At 48.7% G+C, this 21,722-nt stretch overlaps 2 protein-coding genes and 1 non-coding gene across 9 annotated transcripts; 1 reads left to right on the plus strand and 2 right to left on the minus strand.

Moving 5' to 3' along the window:
• Positions 1-2,915: 2,915 nt before the first annotated feature.
• On the minus strand, positions 2,916-14,874 carry LOC147260780 (cytotoxic granule associated RNA binding protein TIA1-like). Of its 5 annotated transcripts, XM_086207564.1 has the most exons (13): positions 14,710-14,860; positions 14,391-14,560; positions 13,565-13,661; positions 13,235-13,333; positions 10,068-10,124; positions 9,634-9,728; positions 9,464-9,539; positions 9,246-9,354; positions 9,060-9,155; positions 8,043-8,127; positions 7,534-7,672; positions 5,455-5,606; positions 2,917-4,244 (listed from the first exon to the last, which is right to left on the minus strand). In XM_086207564.1, the coding sequence occupies exons 2-13, from the start codon at positions 14,414-14,416 to the stop codon at positions 4,106-4,108; spliced, it is 1,170 nt and encodes a 389-aa protein (XP_086063690.1). In that variant the 5' UTR covers positions 14,417-14,560; positions 14,710-14,860; the 3' UTR covers positions 2,917-4,105. The 5 variants fall into 5 exon arrangements, with proteins under 5 accessions (XP_086063691.1, XP_086063690.1, XP_086063693.1 ...); XM_086207565.1 differs by having other exon boundaries at positions 2,916-4,244; positions 5,455-5,603; positions 14,391-14,874; XM_086207567.1 differs by having other exon boundaries at positions 5,455-5,603; positions 9,634-9,721; positions 10,070-10,124; positions 14,391-14,862.
• Positions 14,875-15,323: 449 nt separating this feature from the next.
• Positions 15,324-21,034, plus strand: rchy1 (ring finger and CHY zinc finger domain containing 1). 3 transcript variants are annotated; one of them, XM_086207569.1, is made up of 9 exons: positions 15,324-15,342; positions 17,188-17,294; positions 17,487-17,606; positions 17,978-18,093; positions 18,188-18,266; positions 19,440-19,484; positions 19,587-19,645; positions 20,269-20,386; positions 20,480-21,034. In XM_086207569.1, the coding sequence occupies exons 2-9, from the start codon at positions 17,244-17,246 to the stop codon at positions 20,630-20,632; spliced, it is 741 nt and encodes a 246-aa protein (XP_086063695.1). In that variant the 5' UTR covers positions 15,324-15,342; positions 17,188-17,243; the 3' UTR covers positions 20,633-21,034. The 3 variants fall into 3 exon arrangements, with proteins under 3 accessions (XP_086063695.1, XP_086063694.1, XP_086063696.1); XM_086207568.1 differs by lacking the exon at positions 15,324-15,342 and adding an exon at positions 20,123-20,152; XM_086207570.1 differs by lacking the exon at positions 15,324-15,342 and adding an exon at positions 20,123-20,152 and having other exon boundaries at positions 17,245-17,314.
• Positions 15,745-15,815, minus strand: trnag-ccc (transfer RNA glycine (anticodon CCC)). The gene has a single exon. It is a non-coding gene; the product is annotated as a tRNA-Gly (tRNA).
• Positions 21,035-21,722: the final 688 nt, after the last annotated feature.

Here is a 21,722-nt window from a genome sequence, read left to right on the forward strand (position 1 = left end):
GGCTCAACACACCCTAACACACACAGACACACACACTCACTGTTGCCCGTTTCCAACGAGGATGGGTTGTACAGACACAAACACGTTTATAAAAACACACATGATACTTGGACACACAACTGTCCAGTGTGTTTAAGTACTTTCTTGCTTTCAGGTACGCCATCGTCACTGGAGGTGTGCACAGTCCCATCTTTACCTGCTGGGTTCTGTAAACTGAGTTTGACGCGTCATCTATAAACCAGCTGTCACACACACACACACACACACACACACACACACACACACACACACACACACACACACACACTACCCCTTGTTAATGACTAAGCATCAACCAACAATTATTAATGTACACTTATTGTAGAGTGTTACCAAATTTAGTAGCACTATTTAAAATATATAATTTTATCTTTTAATTGAAATAAAATGATTTTATTTTAAGGGTTATTAAAGACGGGCGGCCCGGTGGAGCAGTGGTCCTCCCTGTGGCCCCCAGCAAGAATGTTGTGGGTGGAGCCCCGGCTGCAGCACGGGGTCTTTCTGGGTGAGTCTCCATGTTCTCCCTGTTCCTGCTGGGTTCTCTCTGGTACTCCAGCTTCCTCCACAGTCCAAAGACATCAAGAGGGACCAGGTTAATCCAGACTCTAAACTGACCGTAGGCGTGGCTGGGAGAGCCAATGGTTGTCTGTCTCTATGTGTTGGCCCTGCCATGGACTGCTGACCTGTCCAGGGGGAAGATGCACATATTAGTGTTTCATTCTACTCATTCTACACATCAAAGATGGAGGCAGCAGACCTGGTGTGTGTCCCTAGCAGCGCGGCGGCGTAGGTAGGTGACCGCTGCACCACTCCAGGGATGGAGGTTGAAGTCTGGGGACCAAAACACTCCAAAACTGGGACAAAGACAATGAAATACTCAAGGAGGCTGAAGGTCTTTGATGATCTGCTGCCCCAGCTCACTGGCAGCACTCGGTCCCAGTAGCAGAACATCAGGGGACCCTTCTTGAACCGGTACTGATTCGGTCCCAATGTTTCCACCAACACATCAGCTGAGGCTCCTTCCTGCTATCACTCGTGTTAAACACACAGGAGAGGAGGAGCGCGCTATCGTGCGCTCTCTCACAAACGTGCACCAGCACTCAGGATGCTCACAGCCGCCGTGACAGAAAACCCTAATTATGGATTAATTGTGTCATTAGCAGGTTTCTGCTGTTGGCACCACACCGGGCCTGTCAAGGTTAATTACTGGAACATGTTTATTTGCTGTCAGCTGCCGTGAGCTGTCACCAGCATGGAAACGCACACAAACACACACTGCCACCGCTCGCTCAAACGCCTCACAGGCCCCCGCGGTCCCTCAGTGGCCTCCTCGCTTATGTGGTGTGTGCTTCAGCACATGGGTTCAGTTCAGACTCCTGAAGCAGACATGACTGGAGGGTGACCCTGACCACCAAGGATGACGGGACACACGGATGAGAGGAGTTTCACAGTCCACCCAGGAAGAAGAACAATGTCTGGAAACTTTGACAGTCTGAAAATGTTGACAAAGCAGTTGAATATACACACCTCACCCCCCCCCCCCCCCCCACAAACACACACCAGCACCATAAAACCACAGACCATCCATTGTTTACTTGCTTCTCTGTGCCTGCTTCCTGCTCCAGGTGGCCAGACTCAACACACACATGAGAAACACCTGATCATCAGACGACTGAAACATGGGGGGAGGGCGCCACCTGCTGTCCAAGCCTGCCGTCACAGCACAGGAGGGAAAACGCAAGTAAACCAACAGAACAGACATAAAGCCATTTTCATGTTGTCCATAAGAACCTTTAGAGTTTCAAGCTGACCACGTGATGTCACTTCAACATGTAAGACATCAAAAGAATGAAGTGAAACCAAAGTGACCAAACAGTCAGGGTTCTAAAACGTTCTCTGAGGTCCAATTCAGCACTTTTCAAGCATTTCAAAGACTGAGCTTTTCCAGCTGTGCTCAGTCGTCAGATGTCAAAAGTGCTCGTCACCAAGAGTCAGCAGGGGTCTCCTCAGTCTCGCGGGCTCTTGTGGTCACAATCAATCCTTCAAATTTTAACATATCTGACAAATTCTCTCAGCCCCAAACTGAAAACCTCCGACATAATTACATGCAAGAATGACCAAAAATGAGCCCCGAACTTCACCTTTCAACAATGAATACTCAACAAAACCAGATTTCTGCAGATTTAGGACTCCAATCCATCCCTGATTCAGCCGAGCCTCCCGGCTCTGAAATAAAGACCACAATCCCAACCGTCAGCCAGCCAGCACTGATGCTGCACAGCCAATACAAACCACCCATGTGGAAATATTGCAGCAGGCAAAGGGTGCTGGGGTCAGAATGAATGCAACATCTGCACCAGGCTGAGGGTGCTCCTCCAGGACAGCTTCCGTCTTCTCCCTGGTCCTCCAGACGGCCTGGTTCAAACCCAACTACAGAACTGGTCCTGCTCAGCTGCTCCGACGCGAAGCAGAGACCTGGCTACTACAGACCAATGATGATGCGCATCCGTCAGGTGACATTTGGAGGGATCGAGGTTACTGGTAACAGTCAATATTCAGAACATTCAGAGGTGGGAGGAGCCAAAAGCTACCGACGGGACAGGTTATGATTGGATCTCTGCTCAGAGTGATGAAGTGGCTCCTCCCTCCAACACAAAAGTACAAGGAGTGCTGGAGAGGACGTTCCTCACAATGTTCTCCCTCCCACCCGATGTTCTCCCAGTGGTTTTGTCAACAGTCAAATCCAAACACGGTCATAATAGCAGATGAGGGTTACAACGGCAGCTGCAGTACAGTTGAGTATACTTCACCCCCCCCCCCCAAAAAAAAACTGTCAACAGAACCAACACCAATGCAGTTTGAGTGTGAAGGAAGAGGAAAGACATCTGGTGGTTCATGTGCATTAGCATTTTAATTGGACAAAGCAAGAAAACATTGATTACAGTAGCAGAGTCGTCAGTTTTCAGGGCCAACACCTTCGCAGCAAAAGGGTCTGAAAATGTCTGTAGGCACTGCCTAATTAAAAAGAGGATCTCGTCTGCTAAAAGAAACCAGCTCTATAAGGCAACAGTAACAATGGAGGCCTCCGCTCCTCTGGCGACCAGAGCAAGTGTTAAGGTTGGATCCACTCACGTCTTTGATATAAAACACTGGCGTCGTCTCAACAGGAAATTTAAAAACATCAGGCGTCCACATGTTCACCTCTCAACAGTTGATTGGAGCTCAATTTGAAGTCTGCACTGCCTGGCAATGCTGTCGTTGCACGGCGCCAGCGTCACATGACGGTGCCACTCTGCTACGTACAATGTTGAGTTAACTGTCGAATAATTCGAACAAAAATGAAAGCAAGCACCCACAGGTAACAGTAGCATTTTACTTACATCGTTTCAAATGAATGGTTATTTACAGGTGGTGAAAGGTGTGAAGCTGTCCCAAAGATATGAAGGAGAAATGGAATGCAAAAAAAAGAAAACTCTTGGTTGTTCTGTTTGTCCCGGTAGAAGAGAAGAAAAAACTGTGCAATATTCATCATCTGCCCTTACAGAGAAACAGCAGTGGCAACAATCCCTGCAATTGATTTGAATCCAAGAGAAAATCAAGACTAATTCAACACATTTCCATTCCTCAAAATAAAGGTTCATAACTTAGCACAACTCAGTTTTTAACAAAACAAAAAAGAGGAGAAGAAAGATGTGAAAATGGAAGCAACTTGTAAAACCCAGAAAGAAAATTCCAAAAGTTTCTCCTTTACAGTTTTATACTCATTTACAGTTAACTTAAAAATGGTACGAGCCCTGGTTCACAGCCGGTCTTGGCAACCACAGAGGGTGGAAATACCTGCGTGGGTCAAATTGCTCCTTCCTGTACCCCCCTCCCCCACAAAAAAAACCCCACCCCCAAGAAATCCCATGTACATCTCCTACAGAGGTCAACCTTCCCATCAGGCTCCACATCCCAGTTAAAGTCTTAGTCCTGCCACAAACGGAGGCGGTCTTACACGCCCCGCAGGGCACCGTACAGCCAATAAGAGGCCGGGTGTTGACAAATCTCCCGCCCTGCCCCCTTATCAGTGTGTGGGGTATCCTGCGGCTCCCATACCCGGCTGGTTGGCTAGCATACTCCCATTCAATCCCTGTGTAGGCTCCATAACCCCACCGTTACTGATGGCGCTCATGCCAGTCCACCCAGCACTGGCCTGTAAGTGACTGCAAAGAGAGGAGGGACAGAGACAGAAAGACAAACGCCAGCAGGTTAGAGCAGACGAGGCGAGAGGGAGCCAGAGAGACGGCAAATATTAGAGCTACAAGAACGAGAACACGAAGGCAAACAGAGTTATCAGAGGCTGTGAGGCTCAGGCAGGGCGCGCGTCAATCAAGCTAGCATGAACCAGGGGGAGAGAGGAAAGTGGAGGGTTCTGGGGGGGGTCAAAGGTTAAGTGTTCTGGATTAAACATGAATGGACAAGCAGACAAAAAGCATACAGGCTAAGCACAGCGGGTTGAGTTAAGCCCCCCCACCCTATCCCCTAAAAACCCAAACTGCTGCGAACCAGGAACACGAGCAGCAACGACCATCTTCACGCAGCACCAGGCGACATCGCCTCCCCGCCATCACCATCAGGGATTCAGCATGATTGGCAGCTCATAGTTTAACTTCAAATTCCAGTCAGGAGCGAGTCGGGAGAGGTGTGGCCTCGGCCTCAGGAAAGGCGCCTTCGCTGTGCGTTTGATGGTCAAACACAAGTCGGGTCGCTGCCTCCACCTTCCAACGGAACCTCATCACCAAGAACTTTACACCCTGGACAACATGTGGCCCTTCCTTTATTTCTTTTGGGTGAACAAAGTCTCACTGCAGATTGGCTGTCTAAATAAAAGCCACCTACAAATGAGTCAACATTTCCTTCTGACATTCACACACAGATCCAATCTTCAGGTGCTTATAAAAATAGATCCATGACATCAAAAGGAAAATAAAGGAAATCATTTCTGACATGAATGTTGGCAAACAAACAAGTGAAGCACACGGTTCGTCGACGGGCTCCAGCCTTGATCTCGACCTGTCTGGTTGCCTAATTATTGACGCCACTCCAATTCAAACATGCACTTTTGTTCAAGTTTTGTCTTCACAGTTCTGACAGGTTTCAGCTCGTAGGGTCTAGAATTCAACGATGACACACAAAGACCATCAACAACTACATCACAGTTCAGACTGCTGGTGGGGGTGAATGTGGAATTTTTCTCTATCTTCTCAAGACCATCAAGGTGAGGGGCAGATGGGGGGGGGGGGGCATGGCTCCCTCATTATAGCAGGCTCTCGCAGGCTGGGTCTTGAAGGGGGGGGGGGCGGGGGGGGCTCTGGTGTTGCTGAAGTAGGAGGAGGTGGTGAAGGCGAGCCCTGTGCTCACCATGCTACTTACTTGAAGCCCTGCTGGTTCCAGGCCTGCCCATAGACGCCATAGGTGGGGACCTGCCACCCATTTGGGACGTACTGGCTGATCTGAGGCCCGTTGCCGTACCACTGACCCCACTGGCCATAGGGCTGAGCTGCAGGGAAGCCCATCTTGTTCTGCTGCAGAAAGATAAATACAGGTATTAGTACAAGTTGCAATAAAACACTGTGGTTAAACTAGTAAATACCAGAATTAGAGCAAGAACGTAGTTCATGAAGTGCAAAACTGCAAGAAATATCTGATAACTGATTCTTGAAATTGGCCTACAAAACAATCCAGCTGCAAAGAATGAAAAGAAAAAAACAAGTCCAAATGAAGAAGGGTTATGGGTGAGGTTCATCAGACAGGCTGGCAAAGCATTCTGATGAGAGGTTTTTGTATGTCGACTCCTAAAAAAAAAGTTCTCCTGGTGATATACAGTAACATGAAGTCATCAAACAAGGCATTTGAGAAACCTGCCCCTAACCCCAACCAATCAAACCTGCCCCTAACCCCAACCAATCAAACCTGCCCCTAACCCCAACCAATCAAACCTGCCCCTAACACTAACCAATCAATCCTGCCCCTAACACTAACCAATCAATCCTGCCCCTAACCCCAACCAATCAATCCTGCCCCTAACCCCAACCCGGACCAATCAAACCTGCCCCTAACCCCAACCCGGACCAATCAAACCTGCCCCTAACCCTAACCCGGACCAATCAATCCTGCCCCTAACCCCAACCCGGACCAATCAAACCTGCCCCTAACCCCAACCCGGACCAATCAATCCTGCCCCTAACCCCAACCCGGACCAATCAATCCTGCCCCTAACCCCAACCCGGACCAATCAAACCTGCCCCTAACCCCAACCCGGACCAATCAAACCTGCCCCTAACCCCAACCCGGACCAATCAAACCTGCCCCTAACCCCAACCCAAACCAATCAAACCTGCCCCTAACCCCAACCCGGACCAATCAAACCTGCCCCTAACCCCAACCCGGACCAATCAATCCTGCCCCTAACCCCAACCCGGACCAATCAAACCTGCCCCTAACCCCAACCCGGACCAATCAATCCTGCCCCTAACCCCAACCCGGACCAATCAAACCTGCCCCTAACCCCAACCCGGACCAATCAAACCTGCCCCTAACCCCAACCCGGACCAATCAAACCTGCCCCTAACCCCAACCCGGACCAATCAATCCTGCCCCTAACCCCAACCCGGACCAATCAAACCTGCCCCTAACCCCAACCCGGACCAATCAAACCTGCCCCTAACCCCAACCCGGACCAATCAAACCTGCCCCTAACCCCAACCCGGACCAATCAAACCTGCCCCTAACCCCAACCCGGACCAATCAATCCTGCCCCTAACCCCAACCCGGACCAATCAAACCTGCCCCTAACCCCAACCCGGACCAATCAAACCTGCCCCTAACCCCAACCCGGACCAATCAATCCTGCCCCTAACCCCAACCCGGACCAATCAAACCTGCCCCTAACCCCAACCCGGACCAATCAATCCTGCCCCTAACCCTATCCCAGAGCTGAAGGCTGCGAGCTCCTGTTTCTGCCCCAGAGCTGAGGTGCGTAACCATTAGAGACATCCGAGCTAGCTGTACATTTCAGGATGTTTTGGTGATGTAAACATGTCAACAATTGAATTACTCCAGCATGTCAATGCTTCCTTCAGCTCTGAACGGGCCCTGCGTGCGGCGTCTGTTCCAGTGGTCCCACTGTGGTCCTCAGCACTCACTGAGGGCCATGGCGTCATGGGGGTGAGACCGAGACATTTCCAGACATTTTCCTCTCCTCACTCATGTGTACTGGACCACTGGACCATGGTAGTCTGACTAATCTACATTCCCCTCCGACACTATCCAGTTATTCACATCCATGTTTCATTGGCCCTGTCATTAATAACCAGTGAAGCTGACAACTGTAAAAAAACAAACAAAAAAAACATGGAGTATTAAAAGTTTCCTCTGACAACGTGAGTGGTGAGTGGCTTGCAACTGCAGCTCTCCTCTTCAGAGGCAGCGGTGGGGGTGTGGTGGTCTCACCTGGGGCATGGGCATCTGCTGCATGGGGTTCATCATGTCTGGGGTCTCTTTACCCCAGTAGCATTTGACCATGTGGCCCTCTAATGCAGTTCCATTCACTGACACAATGGCGTGGGCTGCTGACTCATGGGAGTTAAACCTGGACAGAACAGAGAGGGCACGTGAAAACTGAACCTCGGTTCATACCAAAACACACACACACACACACACACACACACACACCAGAGAGCAGTACCACAACAACCAACAACACATCCTTTTAATTCAATGGTGCAGTCGAGAGCCAACTTGGAACTAAAGCTCAAGATGATCAGGGAAGTTCTAACTATCGACTGGGAACGTGATCGACATTCAGCCACAGGTCCTCCAGTTGTGTGAGAGCAGCTTCCCCCTCCTGCCATGGAGTGAGGAACATTCCCGCTACATCCAGGGCTCAACCTCTATTCTGTCACTAGAATAAAAAGCAGCAAATTCTGCAATGAGCCCATGAATGAACCGCTGCCACGTACCTCACAAAAGAATAGCCTTTGTCCGGGAAAACTCGGATTTCCATAATTTGCCCAAAAGGAGAGAAGGTCTGTCTCATCAGTTGCTCTGAAATTATAAAAGAGAGGAGGGGCATCAGAGTCTGTGTGCCATGACTAACAACTGCTTCATACATCAACAGCAACGCAGGGGCCTGGACCAGGAGGAACACGGGCTGAGACGACGCAGCTGCTGCTGCATCTCCTCATCACCAACACTTCTCCTGCTCATGGAGCCACACCTCTACGGTGCCACCACGTGAAACCATGGTGCTCTAACCTGAGAATGGGCTCAATACAGCCTGCAGTTAAAAATTAACTACTGGTTATCATAAGTTACCTCATCGAGAGACTGGATAAATCCCCAGATGCATGCTGGGAGACACTGACTGCTGAACACAATGACTGTTGAGTAGTCAGGAAATGATGCCAAAATATGTCCTGTTGACGTTCTAAGAGCTGAGAGGAACGTAGCCTGGTCCAGCCCCGCTGACAATAATGACCGATCAGTGGAGCTGCATGACACACAGGCCCGCGAAAAACGACAAAATCGTCAAAACTATTTTAACTTAAGATTTCCAAGACCGAGGAAATAGTTCAAGACCAAACATTCACTGAAAGGAATGCTGACACACGAAACACTAATTTAGAATCCAACTCAATATTTACTGCTGTCATACAACTAATTTTGGGGACAAACTTTGTGGTTTTAATACACAAAGAACATGGAGGAAAGGCCATCAACATGAAGAACATGTTCTCCAATATTCATGTACTCCTGGAGCAAAGTTCCACAACTTTTCTGACTGTTTATTTTTCAAAGCCTTCAACTTTTCAATTTCCCAAGTGATTTGTGGATTTCGTGAGCATTTTGAACCCAGTGTTCCCATCATCATCAAACATGAATTTAAAAAGGTTCTTGTTGACTTCCAGTGAACAGCAGCGTTCCTCTTGGACTGGTCACCAGCTACTAGCTGCTACGACTGCAGGCAGCCTTCACACCTGTGAGTCCTGTGCTGACGCCACCACAGTAGACGGTGCAGTTACTGGGGCTGGACTGGCTCATGACTTCATCGAAGGATAGGTGCTTGGAGTTATCTGCCAGGACAAGACAGACCAGGCTCCTGTTAGCACATTCGTCTGACATCCTGCATAAATGAGCAAATTAACATATTTATGTCAACACACTCTCATAGGTGGTCTTTGGGGCGGGGGGCTTTCTTGTAGCCCAGTTTGTTCGGATCTGCCTCCCTCCTAACCACTGGCCCCCCATCTGCTGAATCGCGTTCTCTGCATCCTGGAACCAAGACAGACTCCGTTATCTCACTGGTCTGGAGTCTTATTAAAGTCTAGAAAAAGCAGCTGTACGACTGACGTCCCTTCAGAAAGTCAAGTTGTCCACTCACCCATTTGTTGAAGAAAGACACAAAGCCATAGCCTTTAGATTTCCCTGTCGCCATATCTTTCACAACACGAGCATCTCTGTGGACGAGCACAGGGACAGTAGGACATCAGCCTCACCGCTTCCTCCTGGACCACCTCACCTTTGATTCATCCATCTCCAAAGAACACTTACGATATCCTGCCAAATGGACCAAAGGCTGCTTTGACGTCTTCTGTAGTTATTTCCGGGCTGAGGTCTCCAACGAAGACATGAAAGTGATCTGTAAGACCAAGAAAGAAAAATAACCCAAACCAGACTTTAGACGTGACAGAGGCTTTGATACAGACGAAATTACAGTTAGCTTTTGTTGAGTAAGTGTTTTTCAAACGTCCTATTTCTTGTCTAGATGCACCCTATAAATAAATTCGAGACATTTCTAACTTTGCGATGGTCCTCCTGGTTGGATTTTCATAATGTTTGTTGCTACAAGGGCAAAAGGAATATTCTTTTTTTTTTTTTAAAAAACCACGCTACATTAAGTTTGCAAACAGAGATGTCATGTAAACACGTGATTTCTGCTTATGTCCATATTGGAGAATGAAGAGAGCAGCAAAAACCTCATACTTACTACTTGTGTCTTTTTTCTGGCTGGTTGGCGTTGTGGCCCAGTTGACCTTGACTTCCTGCAGAGAGAGGCAGAGAAACCACAGGCCAGACGGCGCATGTTTACCACATTACTTGTAAAGCCTGAGCTCATTTAAAGCCCGACTTAAAACTGGTCAAAAAGTATCGAATCAACATCAAGACTATTGCTACACAAGTCTTATCCTTAGTCTCTGTCTGAAATGTCTGCCAGCAGAGTGGTAAAAAATTGTGTCTTCAACACGTCTGAAGATCTCAATCACCTGGACGAAGTAACAGGTAGCTTCTCATTTAATTCACGGATGCGTTTAAAACCCTTCTATCACACAATGTCAAAGACGAAGTCTACAACGACTGTTGTTGTACACAAATGTCGAGTCCAAGCAGCGTTTCCTGATGGGCGCTGGGCCAGGATCATCACCAACACGTGGCCTCCTCACTAATGACTCACACATTACTGAACATGGGTTTGTCTTTACGAGAAAACAAGGGGTAAATCAAGGATGATGCAATCAATGCAACACGGATACACACAAAGGTGTTCACTCTTCCAACTGAGCACCAATAGGAACAAGCACATTTCTAAGGAAGACGCATTTACAGCTGTTAAAATGTGTTTGCGTGATCAGGTACCGCTCGACCGCACCAAAGTACATGCGACGCATCCATAGAGGACAGAGTGACCCCACTGAACACACGTATGAACCCTCCAAGCATCTCCAGTCTACATACAGCAACCACGAGGGCGAGAGTCTCTCTTCTGGATAACACCATCAGGTTTCTGCATATAAAACCTACAATCTGAAGGTGCATACGTAGATTTGCGAGCCGGCCTTCGTCCCGCATCATCATAACTAAGCTCCCATATTGGCCGAGATACAGCGGGTCAGAAGATGAAGTGAAAGCTGCGCCCAGCCAAGTGACATCAGATCTCAGTTCTCCTCAGCTGGTCTGTTTTCCTCTCACTGCACCAGACATCAAACAAAAGGTCCAACAGAGAGGTGAAGGCAACAGACAGAATGAAACGAACTCCTGACGGCATCGGAGGCAACAAGAGGCAGCAGAGCTACTTGAGAGTGGCTTTCTTTCCACATTCAAATACAAATCAATCAGGTCAATATCTTTGGACGATCTTGTATCAATACAGAGCAGATCATCATTGGGAAAACCCTGCTGATGTTAACAGGAGGAAAAGCACCCTTATTAAATATCATCCACATTTCTGAGTGTATGACACGTTTCCTGCGTCTGAGATCAGATCCTGCTACTGCCTGGAACATGTGATGTGTTCATCAAGTAGTGGGAGTGTGATGTATAAAACACACAGGACCAGTCAGAAGTCTGGACACCTTCTCATTCAATGGTTCCTCTTTATTTTCATGACTGTTTACGTCAGATTCTCACTGAAGCCATCAAAACTATGAAAACATCTGGAATTCTGTAGTCATCAAATCATGAAATACCTCCAGCAGGTTCTACGTTCTAGGTTCTTCTAAACAGCCTCCCTCTGACTCCTGCTCTGCTCACTCTTGGCGTTCTCTCCTTGAGCTTCATGAGGTCATCACCTGAAACGGTTCTCCAACAGTCTTGAAGGAGTTCCAGAGGTGCTGAGCACTTGTTGGCCCTTTGGCCTTCACGCTGCGCTCCATCTCATCCCAAACATCTGGACTGGGTTCAGGTCAGGTGACTGGAGGCCAGGTCACCTGGGCCGCCCTCCATCACTCTCCTTCTTGGTCAAGTAGCCCTCACACAGCCTGGAGGTGTGTTTGGGTCGTCGTCCTGCTGAAACATCATGACGGTCCAACTAAACGCAGACGGGATGGGATGGCGTGTTGCTGCAGGACGCTGTGGCAGCCATGTTGGTTCAGTGGGCCTTCAGGTTGAATAAATCCCCGCCAGTGTCACCAGCTGTATAGCAGCCTGACTTCTGCTCAGCTCAACTGATGCTCCCAACCAGGAAGAAGGCAGGAAACTCCACCACTGAACCCTGACAAGGTGAACCTGAGAGGGGGAACCATTTCAGGTGATGACATCATGAAGCTCCCTGAGAGAAGGACGAGGGTTTGCAGCGCTGCAGCGAAGCAGAGGGAGGCGGCTTTGAGGAGCTAGAATATAAAACAGGTTTACAGTTCTGAACAATTCTGTCTTTGCTCCATGATTCCATTGATCTGCTTCAGAGATTTGATGTCTTCAGGATGAAACTAGAATGTAGCAAGTAGCAGAAACAAAGAGGAAACATTGAATGAGAGGGTGGGTCCACACTTCTGACTGGTAGTGTGTGTGTGTGTGTATATATATATAATTTTTTGTATATATATTAAATATATACATATATAAAAAATATATATTATTTTTTAATATATATATATATATATAAAATATATATATATATATATATATATATATACACACACACACATATATACACGTGTATATATATATACACGTGTATATATACATATACATACATACATACATACATACATGTATACGTATGTGTATATGTATGTACACACACACATATACACACGCACACACAAATCTATATACACGTATGTGACGTGTTCAGAGACATGAGTGAGCCTTGAGGCCTGCCAGTGCCTCACCAGCATGTCTCAGATTACTAGCAGGTTATCTGAGGATCACCAGGTAAACCAAGAACTGGCGCCTCTTCCGCTGTGTGCACCTGTAACAAGGGCCAACAGGGGTGACTGGCCATCAACAGTGAGCTCTTGTGTAAACAGGCTTCTCAACAGGTAGTAACATGACTACATCTTCTTGCTGCACCATCAATCACGCACACACGTGGGACTGCATTAAAATCTCTTCAATGCTGCAGATGAGGATGTTGGCGATGTCTCCAGGTGCTGACAGACTGGCGCCAGGTCACCTCAGCACATAACTGTGCTACACTGGCCTTCACAGCATCCCACATTACAAAGAACACGTCTCAACAAAAGAAGGGTCATCTTTGGGCATCAGTAGCGCTGTAGGTTGTATGAGGTCTCGTCTCAGTTGTCTACCTGTCTAATTTGTCGACCTGTTCAGTGGAATGCACATCATAGCAGGACACATCTGTTTAGTTTTAATGGACGTCCCCCAAACCCAGAGCCCCCCCATCCCCACTCACCCTGTAGATACGATAGCTTACCTTACCCATTATTTTCCTCCCATTCATAGCTGCCAGTGAGGCAGCAGCATGCCTGTGGTCATAGAACTCCACAAAGCAGTACGGATCATTTCCAGCTGTCTGTCAATGGGAGAACAAGACTGATATTAAGTCCACTGTGATACACATTCATCAGGGTAGACAAGCGCCACCTACTGTACTCTGGTGTGTTTGGCCTGACATGACACATCGGGAGAGGAAATCAATGCACACAATTGTGGATGGAGACATTCAGAAGCAGCAGCACACAGTGGCTGCCACATCCAGCAGTAAAGAGAATTTTGTGTATAAACCAGATAAAATAGCACTCACATCAACGATCATTTTACAGCTTTTACAGGGTCCTATCTGCGTGAAGACCTGCAGGATGAGGGGCTCGGTGACGTCCCGGGACAGATTCCCCACATACCTGCAGAGAAGAAGGGAGATGGGGAATTGAGTCTTTGTCAAACAGGAAGTAACAAGCAAACAAAGGCTAGTACCGAGGCTAGCAACAGCTCACAACAATCTTGTCTTAAAACAGAAAACGCTTTAATAATGGACCGAATGCGAAGTGAAATAGTTCAGTTTGACACCACCAGCGGGAGTGAAGTCACCCCCCTCCGTAGCTGCCCTTATCCGGCTCTACGAGCGTTGACGTGGCTGGTGGGCCAGCTAGCTGTAGACAACGCTAGCCGGTTCCAACGGGCCTCAGGCTAACACGGTTAGCAGCTACAACGCCGTAAAACGACACCCCATCCGCGCCATGAAACTCAACGATGGCACACTGAGCTCAGCAACGGTGTCTAATGGGGCTGCTACGGCCGCCCCGACCACCCCGGAATGACCGTGAACAAACCCTGGCTGGCAGCGTTAGCATCGCCGGCTAGCGACGCTCCATTAGCTCCACATTCAGTTTCATTTTGGGACCGAAGGTTCCGTCTTTAAATCGACTGAAACACACAACTTTGTTCACATATCGGTAATTCTGTCCGTGTCACTAAATTCTAAATGTGCTTGATTCTGGAATTAAATTCTATTGTCCCGCGTGTTTACAGTTTAAGGCGTTATCTGTTTTTATCTGAAACAACGTGGAAACCTTCGGCAGCTCCCTGGAGCCGTCCCTGTCCAGGACGTAGACAGGCCCGCTGCTACTCACAGGGTTTTGGGTTGGTCGTCCTCCATCGTGCAGCTCGAGGGGTCGCGTCCTGAGAGCTCCTCGGTTGACCGGTGCCGGGCAGGTGGAGGCTCCAGAGGCTACAGGCGGATATCAGTGACGCCGCGGCCGATCCTGCTCGCTGACACGCCGCAGACAGACAGCAGCTCCGTCTGATGCAAACAATAGGAAGTTGAAGATGGCGGAGGAGCGGCGTCAGCGGCGTCCGCCCGCGCGCTCGCTCGGTGCCAGAATCAAGCGCTCCTTCTCCCACGCGCGCAGATGTGCGTCCACATCTGGCCGGAGGAAGGTGCGAACTCACCGGGAGAGCAGCACCGGTGTCCAGGTGTGAAACTCTCCCGCTCCGGAGCGCGGAGGACCGGTATCCCCGAACCTTGGAGGGTGTTCTGAACTGGTGTGAGTCAACGGAGAAATGGTCAGGTCGAGCACGCGCGCAGATTCAATCCAGACCAACCGTCCTGCTTGAATCCAGGAGGCCGCGACCGTGGGAGACCACGTGATCACAGCAGCGCTTGGCCAAGGGGCGACTGATTGTGTGACGTTATCCAATCAATATAGTATTTGTATTACTAAAGTTCTGACGATTTCTGTAACCATGACGACTCGAATCACGGGGGTTCTCCCTTGAGCTGATGGTAGTCTAGTAGTAGTAATTCGTTCCTATATGGTTGTAAAATCTGAAATACCTAAATGAAATAGTACCCTGGGTACTGTATCAGTATCAGTAATCCTTTACTAAATGTACCTTTTCCTAGAGAATTATTTAAGCTTGAGTTTACTCAGGCAGTAGAGGAACCCTTCCTGCTGGCTCCAGCCTGAACCAGTGACCTCTAAAGGTCATGCTTATGTGCATTATAGATTCTCCCTGAAGGCATCGAAACTCTGAATGAACACATATGGAATAAAGCAGTCAACAGACCGAGTGTCACAGATGGTGAGTGTTACAGTTGTGCTACTCTGGTATTTTTCCACGTCACAATTATTTGTTGTTTTTTTCCACCAAAGTTGACCCAGCTGAAGCTGTGTACACCCATTTTTTGCAACATAGTTTAAGATCAGGGCCAGGGGGTCCCAGTAGTGAGACGCTGCTGAGCTGGTCCCCCTCCACCCTGATGGTCCCAGTGAGCAATGACTGACTGACTGAGGTGCTACTTGGATGCTGAGGTGTCTAGTTTGGGGTTGTGGGCTCGGATCCTGACGACCGCCTACCCCATCGCACATGGTTGCCCACCCCTGCACTAGAGCACTTACACCTCCAACTCCAGGCCAGACGAGCAGCTGTCGAAATTTTTTGGCCTCGGACGAAATTCAGCAGAGAATGACGTTGTCAAAATTCTGCGCCGCCCGGGAATCGAACCCGGGTCGCAAGAATGGGAATCTTGCATGATACCACTACACCAGCGGCGCCCGTGAGACTCGTGAATGAAATGTGGTATATAAAGAAGGTCACGATCATGTTCGGTCCGACGTCATGATGGTGAATTAGGATTAGTTAAACAAGTAACATTAGAATAACCAGTGTTAAATATTCATGACGTCATGACGATAATCAGATAACGACCAAATCCTTTTGAGTGCGCCCGACCTGAACCACTTACGACTCCCCCAAACGGAGGACAGCAGCAACACAGTTGCCTCTGAACCGCTGCATGAATTAGAGAGGGAGAAGAAGGACTGCTCGGCGAAAGAGTTTTTAGATGAAGAAGAACTAGTATTTGTGAACGGTGGATCCTGTACAGGAATAAATGTAGCAAGAGGCAGTGAGTCCGCCTCAGACCCGACAGTAGTGTCTCAATCACGAGCTGGAAGACGTAGTCGGGGTGCCGGACGCCGGGAGCCTGGGCGGTGCTGGGCGCAGACGATCAGGGAGCCCGAGGTCAGAAGTGAGAGATGGATTTTAAAGAAAGGGGAGTGGGAAACATGCAGATTCAGTGAGAGTTGTCATGAAACAAGGACTAGTGTTGATGCCATGTGCACTGCAGTGAACAACAGCATAGTGAGGGCAGCAGAGTAAGCTGCTCCCAGGTCAGAACCTGGTAGCGGGGAGGGGGGGGGGATACCTGCCCCTCTGCAAGAACTCAACAGAGCGTTGAAGAAAGTCGGAAAGTCTACGCCAGGGAGGGTTGAGATACGCGAGGCGATGCTGGAGAACTTGAGGGACAAGGGGAAGGAGGTGGTGCTAAGATTCTCCATTCAGGTCTGAGGGTTCCCTCCGTCCTGAATGGAAGCAGTCTGTTGTTATAACAATCACAGTTCTGTTGCATTCACTTCTCAAATGGGAAAGACTGTGGAAAGATGGTGAATGACGAGTGTACTGGCTAGGAATGAAAGAGCTGAACATGGCTGTCAGGATGGGAGGGGGGCTATGGACCCATCACTGTACTTCAGGACTCGGTTAGAAAAGCACAGGTTAACAAGGAAACAGTCTTGGCTCTTTTTTTTACATGGGCACACTGGTTTAGCAAGTACGTTGTTTATTTTGAGAAAGCATGCTGGTGGAAAATGTAATATATAAGACTGTAGAGCATGTGATTGAATGTTGAACTAAATTTAACCAGGAGGGGCAGCAACTCACTCAACAGCTGCAATCAGAAAGAGTACCTTTAAAAAGTAACCAAGTTCTACAGGACAGTTCTGGAGCAGTGTGATTTGGATTTTTCTTTAATTTCTTGGAGGAAACTGGGCTGACCAGAAGATTGAGGTTTTTGTAGAATTCTCCGCGTCGATAGGTGGCGGTAATGCTTCCTTTCGTTGTTTGTCAACCGCCATAAATTACAAGAAGAAGCAGCAGCAGCCGAAGAAGAAGAAGAAAAAGAAGCAGATCGGCGGAGAAACATGGCCTCCCCCCCGGGCTGTGAACACTACGAGCGCAGCTGCTTGCTGAAAGTGAGTTCACCTTGACAAAGGTACGGGTGTTGTGTACCAGTACGCGGGGGCGGAGTGGTAGTGAGTACTCGGCGCTGCTGCAGGCGGTGGCGTTACAGTAACAATCACCGGCTGATGCGCGTGTGAACCGTGAATCTGTGAAAGCCGCGTCTGTCTCGGTCGTGACGTGGTCGATGTGTCACTGCCCCGCAGGCGCCCTGCTGCGGGAAACTGTACGTGTGTCGGTTGTGTCACGACGAGAAGGAAAACCATCAGATGGATCGATTCAAAGTCCGAGAGGTCCAGTGTTGTCAGTGCCAGACGGTACAGCAGGTACGAGTGCACCATCAAGAACCCCCCACACTTTCTCTCCCTCTCACCCCCTTCTCTCACTTTCTCTCCCTCTCACCCCCTTCTCTCACTTTCTCTCCCTCTCACCCCCTTCTCTCACTTTCTCTCCCTCTCACCCCCTTCTCTCACTTTCTCTCCCTCTCACCCCCCCACTTTCTCTCCCTCTCACCCCGTCTCACGCTTTCTCTCCCTCTCACCCCCGTCTCTCGCTTTCTCTCCCTCTCACCCCCGTCTCTCGCTTTCTCTCCCTCTCACCCCCGTCTCTCACTTTCTCTCCCTCTCACCCCCTTCTCTCACTTTCTCTCCCTCACTCCCCCTTTCTCTCCCTCTCCCCCTGTGTCCCTGACTCTCAGGCCCAGCCGACGTGTCAGCAGTGTCATGTGCGGTTTGGAGAGTACTACTGTGATATTTGTCACTTGTTTGACAAAGAGAAGAACCAGTACCACTGTCAGCCCTGTGGGATATGCAGGTGAGCAACAGACTTTTTACATTTGGAAAATACGTTTTTTATACTCCTTTTTGTGTGCATGAGTTGTCCCCTGATTCTTCGCTGGAACCCCCAGGATCGGGCCCCGGGAGAAGTTCTTCCACTGTGAGAAGTGTAATCTGTGCTTAGCACAGAACCTGCAGGGAAATCACAAGGTAATCATTGACCACATTTAATGGACCACACCCACTTTCAGGAAAGGTCTCCTGTTGTCCATCGTCCCCAGTGACAGACCAGAAGACAGAGACTCTCTAGGGAGCTGAGTCCCAGGCTAGTTAGCTTAGCCCAGTGTCTGGTAGTGGGTGGGAAGTGTTGGCATCAGCTAGCTCAGATCCAGGCTAGTTAGCTTAGCCCAGTGGCTGGTAGTGGGTGGGAAGTGTTAGCATCAGCTAGCTCAGATCCAAGCTACTGAGCTTAGCCCAATGGCTGGTAGTGGGTGGGAAGTGTTAGCATCAGCTAGCTCAGGTCCAGGCTAGTTAGCTTAGCCCAATGGCTGGTAGTGGTTGGGAAGTGTTAGCATCAGCTAGCTCAGATCCAAGCTACTGAGCTTAGCCCAATGGCTGGTAGTGGGTGGGAAGTGTTAGCATCAGCTAGCTCAGGTCCAGGCTAGTTAGCTTAGCCCAATGGCTGGTAGTGGGTGGGAAGTGTTAGCATCAGCTAGCTCAGGTCCAGGCTAGTTAGCTTAGCCCAATGGCTGGTAGTGGTTGGGAAGTGTTAGCATCAGCTAGCTCAGATCCAGGCTAGTTAGCTTAGCCCAATGGCTGGTAGTGGGTGGGAAGTGTTCGCATCAGCTAGCTCAGGTCCAGGCTAGTTAGCTTAGCCCAATGGCTGGTAGTGGGTGGGAAGTGTCAGCATCAGCTAGCTCAGGTCCAGGATGCTGGTGTGTCCAGCAGGAACCCTCCTCCTCATCATCAGCAGCAGCAGTCGCTCTTCTAGTCCTCAACAAACCTTTGGTTCTGTTGACCCAAGTTCCAGTGGAACTTTGGAGGTGCTGCATCAAATCACTGCTCCCAGTCAGGAAAGTAGTTCCAGCTACGTGTCTGATTCTACCACTACAACGTCTCAGTTTTCTGTTACTTAAGTCAAAGACAATTCTGGGAAACATTGCATTTTGTAACTTTCACAGCTGTGGTAACACTTCTTACTTACTACCACTCATTATGCAAAGCTAACTAGCATGGGTGTCCATAGAGAGGGTCTCTATCTTTTTGTCTGCCTCTGGAGACAGTGGACAGTAAGAGACTTTCACTAGAAGTGGTTGTGCTGTTTTAATGTTGAGCAAATTACTTTCTTCACTGTTGAATGTCCTGTTACTCCTGATCTTCCAGTGTGTTGAGAATGTTTCCAGACAGAACTGTCCAGTGTGTATGGAGGTAATGAACACAACCAAACATTTGTGCACTAGATTGGAAGGTCATCGTTTACTTAAGTGTGTGTGTGTGTGTGTGTGTGTGTGTGTGTGTGTGTGAATCCAGGATATCCACACCTCCAGAAATGCACCACACGTCCTTCCCTGCGGCCACCTACTGCACAGGTACGAGCCATTGCTGTCTATACACTATGAATGTGTTGATGTAGAAGAGCCATCAGAGATGCTTTGGCTCTGGTTTACAGCTGTCAGCACTGATTCTGGGACCAGAATGTTACTCTCGATCATCATTGTTGTTGTCATGTTAAAAGTGACATCATGAGGCTGTAGTAAACCACACTGCAAATAAACATGTCTGAACATGTTATATACAATACATTCATTCCAAAATAAATGTATTTGAAGTGTGTGTACGTATCGGTGATGTCTCCGGCACATTTCAGAACCAGCTGAGGTTGTGGAACCCGGATCTGCTCCATGTCCATCTCTAGCTCACTGGTGCTGATCAGAATGGGATTTATTTGCTGTGTGTGTGTGCACGGCAACTGGGGGCTTTAGAGCTGTTACAGCACCACATTTTGTGTATTTACAGTCCATTCAACAGTTGGAGTTGTGTTAAGGTCAAATGTTCTCACTCTGCAGGATCTGCTTCGATGTCATGGTCCGAACGAGGTAATCAGCTTTCTTGCCTGGTGATGTTCCAGTATTGGTGTTTGATGGGTTGGACCTTAACCTTCCGTCATCACTGGCTGGCAGTACTGATCAAGCCACTCTCTCTCCTTGTCTAGTTATCGCTGCCCTCTTTGTATGCACTCAGCCTGGAACATGGAGGGCCAGTGGGAGCTCATCGATGAAGAGATCGCCCAGTCGCCCATGCCCTCTGAGTACCAGGCAGCTACTGTCAAAGTATGACCTCAGCTGTACAACCGTAGTCACAATTGCTACAGGCAATAGTCTCATTATTTTTAATCCTAATCCATTATGCTTGTCTTGATGCAGATTATATGCAACGACTGCCAAGCCCACTGCACAGTGCCCTTCCACATCCTGGGGCTGAAGTGTGGTGGATGTGGGTCCTACAACACTGCGCAGGATGGGGGACTCATGCAGCCGCAGCCGGCCAACGAGGCTGAGCCAGATGGCCGAGATTAACAGTCAGATGCTACGTGTAACTCTTGATGCTGACATGGCTGAAGATAGTCCCAACATATGGCACTGAGTCATGCACATACTACCTGCAGGTCGCATCCTGAGACAGCTCCACCTGAGCACATCAGATCAAGAGATCTGTCAGAATCCTTCTGATGACATCACAGGACCCTGTAGTAGAGGACAGTGATTGGCTGAGGGGCGGGGTTGTGTGATGTCAAACCCTGACTTCAATCTTTGACACCCAGGTGATGTCAGTGTCACAGATCCAAGCAGAATCACCTGTCAGACCCTGAAGTGCAGCACAGATTCTTGCATCTACAGACTACCTGGCTGTCACCCAGTCGTTTCTGGGATGTGTACACTGTTCGCATGATTTGAGAACCAATAAACAATTTTACTATTGGGAAAGTGTTGCCTCACTGTCATCTGCTCATACGAGGTTTTGACAGCGTTGCTGTAGCCTCAAGTCTTCAGACACGTAAATATTCAAATGAATTCAGGTTAGTATTTGTGAAAGTTTGAGTTTATGTTGAAGCCAGTTGCTCCTAGAGGTGGAGTCCAGCTGGAGCAGTTCTGGATGAGTCTGGCTCAGTCTCAACGACCATGAGTTAGCCTGGACTCTAGCACCAATGAAGCAATCGCATGTGGAAGACTCTTCAAAGTTAGAATGTTTTCTTCACAGGTCCTTGTACTTGGCAAAGGAAATTGCCTCCAGTAGCAGGGCAGGAACTGGGGGCCTCATTCTATAGCCAAAAATGCTATTTTTGGCATGGTTTTTAATCAAAGTGTAAAGAAAAATGTTTATATTCATGAGATGATCGCTCACCAATCCAATAACTCAGTTAAGCTTGGCTCATAAGCTGCTTCATCACTGCGCTGCCTGCAGGCCCCCTGTTACCCACTCATGGGCGACTAACCTGCACGCCATTGTGGCTGACACACCGAAGAGAAGGCAAGTCACTTTGGGTGGGTGATTTTTTGAATGAAGTCTAAACAAGCTGAGCTCATGAGGAGAGGGATCAGTGTGTTGCTGGTGATGAAAGTTCTCTTCCTGATGGGCTGTCTGCTCTAGAGCAGTGCAACGACAGCA

The sequence above is a fragment of the Aulostomus chinensis genome, chromosome 6 (genome assembly GCF_037954235.1).
Source record: "Aulostomus chinensis isolate RoL2024-O1b breed Wild chromosome 6, RoL_Achi_v1.0, whole genome shotgun sequence".
NCBI lineage: Eukaryota > Metazoa > Chordata > Actinopteri > Syngnathiformes > Aulostomidae > Aulostomus > Aulostomus chinensis.